The sequence below is a fragment of the Parus major genome, chromosome 28 (assembly GCF_001522545.3).
Source record: "Parus major isolate Abel chromosome 28, Parus_major1.1, whole genome shotgun sequence".
Classification (NCBI taxonomy): Eukaryota; Metazoa; Chordata; class Aves; order Passeriformes; family Paridae; genus Parus; species Parus major.
In genome coordinates this window covers 2023181-2031808 of record NC_031797.1, presented here as the reverse complement: position 1 = coordinate 2031808, position 8628 = coordinate 2023181, and the positions used below count along the sequence as shown (strand labels likewise).

The 8628-nt window shown below is 60.3% G+C and overlaps 1 protein-coding gene across 3 annotated transcripts in view; it reads right to left on the bottom strand.

Annotated features, from left to right (window-relative positions):
• MYO1F (myosin IF) overlaps positions 1-7455 on the bottom strand; it is a 14863-nt gene extending 7408 nt beyond the window's left edge. For 2 of the 3 annotated variants that reach the window (XM_015651953.3, XM_015651954.3), the window contains exons 1-8: positions 7347-7454; positions 3942-4079; positions 2281-2370; positions 1715-1809; positions 1155-1242; positions 867-956; positions 221-352; positions 7-141 (exon numbers count right to left, since the gene is read on the bottom strand). In XM_015651953.3, the coding sequence (XP_015507439.1) occupies positions 7-141; positions 221-352; positions 867-956; positions 1155-1242; positions 1715-1809; positions 2281-2370; positions 3942-4079; positions 7347-7349 (771 nt within the window). In that variant the 5' untranslated portion in view covers positions 7350-7454. Of the gene's footprint in view, positions 1-6; positions 142-220; positions 353-866; positions 957-1154; positions 1243-1714; positions 1810-2280; positions 2371-3941; positions 4080-7346 lie in introns of all 3 variants that reach the window. The other variant, XM_015651952.3, reaches the window with a different exon arrangement.
• Positions 7456-8628: the final 1173 nt, after the last annotated feature.

The window sequence follows — 8628 nt, the reverse complement described above, 5'->3', positions numbered from 1 at the left end:
ACTCACCATGGTCTCAAGGAAGTCGCTGCGGTCATCTGTGCCCTCCACCTGGTATGTGTCTGTCTGGTTCAGGTAGAAGTAATAATCCGGGCTCATGATGCCCAAATTCTGCCGCTGCTCTTGGGATGCCCCTTGGATGAGCTGGGAGGGGACAGGGGGCTGTGGTCAGCCAGCTCCTGGTCCCCACCTGCAGCCTACTGGCTCCAGGCCACCCCCATACCTGGTAGTAGATGTGGAAATTCCTCTCGCACTCGTTCTGGCTCACCACCCGCGACTTCTCCAGCAGGAAGTTGGAGATCTTGCCCCCATCGGGTTCTCCACCCCGGCTGAACTGGATCTCGAAGTATTTTCCCTGCTCCGGCACAGATCCCGCTCAGAGCTGTGGCCCTGCCTCAGGGGAGTCCTCATTCCCCCCAACCCCTTCCCCACCGCACGAGGAGCTTTGCTGGGATGTGCTGAAGAGTTTGTGGCTCGTGTGGAGACCTCATCACCCCCTCAGCTGCCCAAAAGGAGGCTGGAGCCAGGTGGGGTTGGTCTCTTCTCCCAGATAACAGGATGAGAGGAAATGCCCTCACATTGCCCCAGGGGAGGTTTAGATCGGATATGAGGAAAAATTCCTCTGCTGAAAGGATGGTAGGCACTGGAACAGGCTGTGGTGGAGTCACCATCCCTGGAGGAATCGAAAAGCTGTGTGGATGTGGCATTGGGGACACAGACCAGTGGTGGCCTTGGCAGTGCTGGGGGAATGGCTGGACTTGATCTTAAATGTCAATTAATTGTCAATTTAATTAAATTAAATGTCAGTTTTCCAACTCAGCTGGTTCAATGGTTCTGCTGCAGCGCTGACCCCCTGCCCTGGCACTTACGAAGCGGCTGGAATTGTTGTTCCGGACAGTTTTGGCGTTTCCAAAGGCCTCCAGCAGCGGGTTGGACTGCAGGATGATGTCCTTCACGTGCTGGGGACAGAGCTGGGGCTCAGCACAGCCGTGTCCCTCTCCAGACCTGGGGTTTTGTGTGTCCCCAGGCCTGGAGTGGCTGCTCCGTGTGTCATCGCCAGCCGGGGGGATTGGGGGCCAGGGTGGTGGGGATCGCTTGGGAGGTGAAATGATGAGTGGCAGGGGGAGCTGGCAGACAGGTCAGCACAACAGACCTACCTGGACTTTCTCCCCACCTCCAGACACTTTGGAGATGTAGCCCATGATGTATTTTGCTGCCACCGTTTTCCCAGCTCCGCTTTCTCCGCTGTGCAAATGGCAAAGCAGAGGAGATGTGAAATGGTCCCACCAGAGCCACCCATCCTGGGGGCTTTGGGGTGGGTCCTGGGGCAGGATCAGAGGATGACAGTGAGTTTTGGGGCCCCTTGGATGGGGTATCAGAGTGAGCAGAGCGTGGCTCGGTGAGGAGCTGCTCCACGAGATGCTGAATTCGCTGTCACCAGATTTAGAAGTGGAGGAGGGGGACTTGGAGAGGGAAGTCTCCAGCCTTGCCCCACATCCTGACCATTTCCCCTGCAACACTGCCCTGGAGAGCTGCATTGCACAAGGCTCTGTCCCTGGTCACAGCCTTGCCCAGAGCCCAGAGGTTCCTCCAGACAGCCCAGAGCCCAGGAGCCAACTCTTCAGGCACCTCTTAGCTGGGAATGCCCAGCTGGGGAGAAGGGGTGGTGGGGACAGATGTCCCAGGGGTGGTGGCAGCCCAGCTGTGTCCCCGGTACCTGATGATGACGCACTGGTTCTCCCCATCGATCAGCATGTTCCGGTACATGTTGTCGGTCAGGGCGTAGATATGGGGGGGATTTTCATACTGGGCCTAAGCAGGGGACAGGGACAGCAGGGCTGAGCACAGGGCAGCCCCCAGCTCCCCTCCCCAAATCCCCTGAGCTGCCCACAGGGGAACCAGGTCAGTCACTCTGACCCTAAGGACAGCAGTGCTGGGCACAGAGTGACCCCCAGCTCCCCACATCCCCCTCACTCTGCCCTTGTGGGAATCAGCCTCTTCCCACAAACACAGCTCAGCAGCAGCAGTGTCTGGTGTTCTCCAGCTCTCCCCTCCTCCCTCGCTGGGGCAGAGCCTCTCCGGCTGCATTTTACCATGTTTGGGTTTCTTTAGTGTGCTTTTCTGAGCTGAATTCCCCAGGAATGGGGATTTGCTGCTGGGTCTCTTGTTGGGAGCGCTGACCCCAGCAGCAGCCAAGGGGCTGTGGAGGATGGGGGACCCTCAGGGGTCAGAATGAACAGAATGAACAGAATTAACCCCAGCTTGCCCCCGGGGCAGCCTCACCGCGCCCTGGTACAGCTCGATCTCCCGCTCGGTGAAATACGGCATCTGCTTGAAGGGGTTCACGGAGATCAGCACGGGCCCGATGTAGGTCTGGGCAGCAGGTCAAGGGCCGTGTGTCCCTTCCCATGTCCCCCCTTCCCCCTGCACAATCCCACCCCAGAGGAAGGAAGGTGTTTATGGGATCCCTGCCACATCCTGGGAGCTGCACCAGGAACGCCACGAGGGTTTCCAGCCTGGCACAGCAGAGCTGCTCTGCTGCCCTGACTTGGGGCATTCCCAGAGCCTCCTGAGCCCCAGAGTGTCCCTGCAGTGTGATGGGTGCAGGAGCATCCCCTCAGCTCCCTGGTCTGCTTGAGGATCGGCTCCAAAAGCTTCTCCAGCATCCCTGGGATCCACCCTCTGCTCACGCATTTGTGGCTTTTCCTGCAGGAGCCCACCCTCATTTTACAGCCAGGGAAAACGAGGCACAAAGAGCAGAGGAACGGCAGCTCCTGCCTTTCCCTGCCCACCAGCCACTCTGCTGCCTTTCTTGCAGCATCCCCGAGCCACTCGGGGCGGGCAGGGGCTCGGAGAAGGGAATTGCACTTGGGAATGGTGCGGCAGCGGGATGGGGATGAACCCCCAGCTGGGTGAGGTGCAGGTGTGGTTATCCCAACCTCTGATATCCTGTTTGTGTCCCACCTGCCAGTGGGACAGAGCAGCCAAAGGGCAGGAAGAGGGAGCTTTTCTGGGAAATGCAGAAGCTTGGGATGTTGAGTCATGACTGGACAGAGCACTGTGTGCAGCAGCACAGAAAAAAAAGGAAGAGAGAGGCTGCGTGGGGTATTTTTCCCCTCCAAAAAAGAACAAAACAAAAAACCCAAAAAAACCAACCCCAAACCAAGCCCCGAACGCGTGTAAAGCCCCAGTGCTGCGGGGGGAGGTGGCTGAGTCACAGCATCGCCTTGTAAGGACAGGGCTGCATCTCTGGGGGAAATGCAGCAGCCTCAGCCCTGCTGCCACCCTGCCAGCCCTGCCCGTGCCCCTCGGGCTCTGCTCCTTGTCCCCAGCAGGGACAGCCCTGGGGAGCAGGGCTGTAGGGGGGCACCGAGCTGGCCCAGGCGGGTGTGGGGTGAGCAAGGCCCCGGGGACACGTCCCCATCCTCGGCCAGAGCCGTGCCCAGCAGTGCCAGCTCTGCCATGGCAGCTCCGTGTCCCCCGCACGGGGATGGTGTCCCCTGAGTCCTGGCACCCCCTCCCTGGGCCTGCAGGGATGCTCCTGCTCCATCCAGGCTTTATGGGGGGTTCAGAGCAGCCAGGACATGCTGTGGGCACCGCTGGGGGTGGGTGACAGCAACAGGGGACGATGGGCACTGCTGCCACCCTGGGGGTCCCTGGTGGGCAGGAACAGGGCGAGGTGAGGGGCTTTGCCTGGGGCTTTGTGGCTACAGAGGAAGGACCAAAGCAGATCCTGCAGCCTGGCAGGAGAGGGGCTTTGGTTGTTGTGTCTCTGCCAAGTGCAGCCCTGCTCGGGAATGGCGACATTCCCGATCCTGTCCCAGCAGGGCCCAGCACACGCTGCAAGCACTGGAGCAGCTCCAGTTTGTCCCATGCCCTGCCAAAGCCTTGATGGCCATCCCTGCTGCTCCCTGTGCCTGCCCCCGCTGCCTGGGGAAGGATACAAAGATGAAATCATCCATGAAACGCTTCTTGAGGTTCTCCACGATGGCCTCCTCCGAGATCTTGGACAGCAGCACCATGTCATCCACGCCGCTCTGCTTGACATTGTGGCTCTGCCAGTGGAAGCGCTCCTTGCTGCCCTGGGGGGACAGGGACACAGCGACTGTGCCAGGGCCACCTCCTGCCACCAGGGCTGGCTCTGTCCCCTCGAGCTGCCGGCAGCTGGGACTGTCCCCAGCTCAGCTGTCACCCCAAACCAGGCACCTCGTGGTGCAAAAGGAGGGGTTTGGCCAAGCTGGGAACTCTCAGAGCTCAAAATTCAGTGCTCTGGGGCTTGTCCTGATGGTCCCAACCCTCTGGATCCCTCCTCACCTCCTGCCACCTGCAGAGGAGGAGACAGGACGTGCCCCAGCCCCCCTGCTCCTCACCCAGGCTAATGAAGGACTAATGAAGCCTGATGATGAGCCAGAGTAATGCATGGAGAGGGTGGTGGTGGCATCCTCTGCATCCCCACACCCTCCCTGCACACCTGTTCCCCTTCCTCCTGCCCAGGGAGATGCCAGCACCCTCTGCCGAGCTGTCCCCAGCTCTGTCCCCCAGGGGCTGTGGGGCAGCAGCAGAGCTGGGCTGTGATTTCAGCCCCTGTGGGGTAAACACAGCCCTGGGCTGGGAGCGGGGATTTCATCGTGTAAAAATCACCCCAAGGCCTCCCCTTGCCCTCAATGTCCCCACAAACAAGCTGGGCACAGCTGTGGTGCCCGTGTGGCCCGGCACAGTGCCCAGGAGGGGACACCCCATCTGGACCGGTCTGCGGCCCCTCTTTCCCCATCACCACGGTTCCTCTTTCACCCCCATGCTCCTGTCACCGATTTCACTTCTCCCCCATCAACCCTGGCCTCTTACTCTTTGCATTTCCCTTTTCTTCTTCTCTTCCCCTTTTGCTGGATTTTCCTGCAGGCTCTCAAGATTTCAGGGCTCTGCATCCTGACACCTTTGCAGGCTCCTGGCAGCCTCTGATTTTCTCTGGGTGTCCCCTGCCCCCCACAGCCACCCTGGGCTGTCACAACCCGGCTCCATCACGTGCTGCTCCCCAAACATCCCCTGTGCCCCCTCTCCAAACCCCAAATGCAAGTCAAGCCCATGTAGGTGCTGAAGGGGTTTGTGGATGTGTTGTCCCCACCACCTTTTTTCGGGGTGCACAGAGAGCACAGAGAGCTGGGTCAGCTCAGGGGGTCCAGGGCTGCTCACACAGCCTGAAATCACCCAGGGAACTTCTCCTCTTCCTCCTGGGTCTTTCATTTGCCTTCATCCTAATATCCCCTAGGAAATGCAGCTGGAAGAACACAGGCAGGCTCATCCTCACCAGGTCACTGTGGTGTCACCCAGGGAGCTGCCAGGGACCCCAGGAGCTGCTCAGCTTCACCCCAACCTGCCCCAGACCCTGGGCTTCGGGAGGAGAAGGGTGGGAGGAGCCCATGGGCAGCCAAACACCTCTGTGCCATCCCCATCACCCCAAACCTGCTGGCCCAGGCTCCCTGGGCTGCTGATCGAGGCCAAGTTGAGGCAAAAGGAGCATTTCCTGCACTGGGAGCTCAAAGCTTCTGAGCTGGCACCCTGAGATTCTCCTTCAGCTGCATGCCTGCTCAGAGCTGTCAGTGGTGAGAAAACCTTCACCTCCTCTTCCTCTGGGCCAGCTCAGGGGCTTTCCTGGCTCTGCTGGGGCACCTGGTGCAGCCCAGCTGTGAGGAAAACACCAGCTCACAGGTGGGAAATGAAGGTTTGTCCTGACTGTTCCTGCCTGGCTTCCCTGAGTGTGTCATGGGGGGTTTGCACGGCCAGGGCTCACTAAAAAATCAGGTAAAATCAGAGTAAAATCAGGATGAAGAGGAACTGGGATCCCTTGAAGGCCTGGTATTGCCCCAGCTCAGTGTCCAGAGAGCTGCCATGGGAGAGGGCTGCAGGTGACATCCCTGTGAGGAGTGGGAGCACAAGGTAATTTGCTTCCAGAGGTCTGGGGCAGCAATTTCTCCATCCCCTGCTCTGTCCAGTCCCCTCTGTCCAGTCCCCTCCTCTGCCCCAGGCCAAAGCTGCCCAGGGCAGGGCACCTGGACCAGGCCATTCCATCCTCATGCCAAGCAGGGAGAAGCTTCTGTGCCCCCTCCACCTTCCAGGTGCCCTTTGCAGCCCCTGTGCATGAGGGACTTCGCTCCAAAGGTGACAGGTGACACATGAGGAGCCCCTCATGTCCCCAGCTGTGGGACAGGCACCGTCCCCAGCACTGTGCACGGGGCCAGGATGCTCCTGGCACTCAGATAGGATCTCTGGGCAGGGAGGGGAGCAGCCCTGTGGCAGCACTTACAAAACACCGTGTTTTCTTCAAAGCTGTGGTCTAAACCACAAAGAAACCCAGCAGCCCTGAGCAAGGAGCGGATGCAGCCCAAGGTGGCACCTTTTGAGTCAAGATAGGCCAAGCCCAGATGCATCAACACCTTAAAAACCACCGGAAGCCTCGAGAGGAGCAGCAGGATTGTCCCATCACTGTCCCAGCCAGGCACAGGCAGGGCTTGGGGATGGGGCTGGCCCTGGAGCTGGGCCTGGCAGGGCTCAGGGATGTGGCTGCAGAGTCCTTTGGTCCTCCAGGAAGCCACAGAGCAGCTTCAGGTGGCAAGGAGGGGGCAGTGTGTCTTTGGGGACAGCATCTGAGCAGCCTCTTGGAGGTGACAGCCACAAGTGTGGGTGGGAGCAGGTTCAGTTTCAGCCTGGCCACTGTCCCCTTCCTGTCTGGGTGGAAATAGCTGGGGACAGCATCACCCTTCTGCAGGAAGCAGAGCTGTGAGCTGGGGCAGCCCTTTACCCCATGTCTGAGCATCTTCCTAATTTTGAGAGCTTTCATCTTCCTCTTCTGCCTCCAGAAACACTTCCAGAACCGGCTGCTGCCCCCCTGGCAGCCCCATGTCCTCCCTGCAGCCCCTGGCCCCTGCAAGGTCTGACCATGGGGACCATGGGGTCCCTCCTGGCCTGGCCTGTCCCACACTCTGCCCCACCAGTGCTGAAAGCAGCAGTGGGAGCACAAATCCATCCCGTGGGTACCACGGCAGCGACAGCAAAATCCAAAACCCAACGCTCTCTGTGTCAGCACAGCCCCATCCCCTGCTGTGCCCACCCTGTCCTGGGGGACAGCAGCCCCCAGCACCCCACGGGTGCCTCCCCCAGCCGTGTCCCCAAGCTGGGGAGCAGTGTCCCCTCTCCAGCAGGGCCTGGGGCACGGCCCTGGCACCTCCCAAAGCAGCCGGGGACGGGCTGGGAGCAGGGGAGGGCAGGGTGGGGTGGCAGCAGCAGGAGGTGACAGCCAGGTGACACCGAGGGGAGCAGGGTGGGGTCCCCAGGAGGGCCCTGCTGGCACTCACCATGATGTCCCTGCGTCCCGGGGCGCTCGGCTCCTGTCACCGACAGCCCAGGGCCATCCCAAGCACTCGGGTTTTGCCTTTCTGCTCTTACAACGATTGTGACGAATTTTCTTTCCCTCCCACCACTTCCTCATTTTGCACCCTTTGTGGGGGTGGGGAGGACAACGGTGGCTCTGCTGCCAGGGGAGCCGGGGTGGCCCTGCCCAGGGTGTCCCCACCTCGCTGCTGTCACCGAGCTGGGGAGGCAGCGGCTGCTGGACAGAGCCCAGGGATGCTCAGAGCCCCGGTGACCTTTCCCCTCACCCTGCAGGGACAGTCAGATGTCACCTGAGCAGCAGTAGGGTCATCAGTGCCTGGAGGTGGTTTTGAGAACAAAATGCTTTTGGTTGCTGATTTTTTTATTTTTTTATTATTATTTTTAATATCAAAGAAGCCCCACTTGAGTGCAGAGCAAAGTGGGGTTAATGCAGGACGCCGAGGCCTGAGAGAGTCCTTGGCCACTCTGTCCTCACTGTCCCCTGCAGAGTTTCAGGATGGTTTGATTTGGGTCAAAGCCCATCCAGTTCCACCCCTGCCATGGCAGGGACACCTTCCACCATCCCAGGCTGCTCCAAGCCCCGTCCAGCCTGGCCTTGGGCACTGCCAGGGATCCAGGGGCAGCCCCAGCTGCTCTGGGCACCCTGTGCCAGGGCCTGCCCACCCTCCCAGCCAACAATTCCTTCCCAATATCCCATCCAGCCCTGTCCTCTGGCACTGGGAGCCATTCCCTGTGTCCTGTCCCTCCAGGCCTTGTCCCCAGTCCCTCTCCAGCTCTCCTGGAGCCCCTTTAGGCCCTGCCAGGGGCTCTGAGCTCTCCCTGGAGCCTTCTCTCCTCCAGGTGAGCACCCCCAGCTCTCCCAGCCTGGCTCCAGAGCAGAGGGGCTCCAGCCCTTGGAGCAGCTCCGTGGCCTCCTCTGGACTGGCTCCAGCAGCTCCAGGTCCTCCTGCTGTTGTTCCCCAGGGCTGGGGCAGCTCTGCAGGTGGGGTCTCACCTGAGTGGGGCAGAATCCTCCCCTCCCCTGCTGGCCCAGCCCAGCATCACCAGCATGGGGGATTCTCTTTGCCGTGCAGGGAAATTGTTCCTCCGTGTCCTAAAGCAGCTCTGGGTGAATCCCCACCTGTTCAACCCGCTCTGATCCCCAGGGAAAACCCTCCCCTGCCTCCACATCCCTCCTTTGGGGTGGATTTTGGTGCTGTGGGTGCCCAAACCCAGCCTGGAACACAAGTGGGAGCAGAAGCTGTG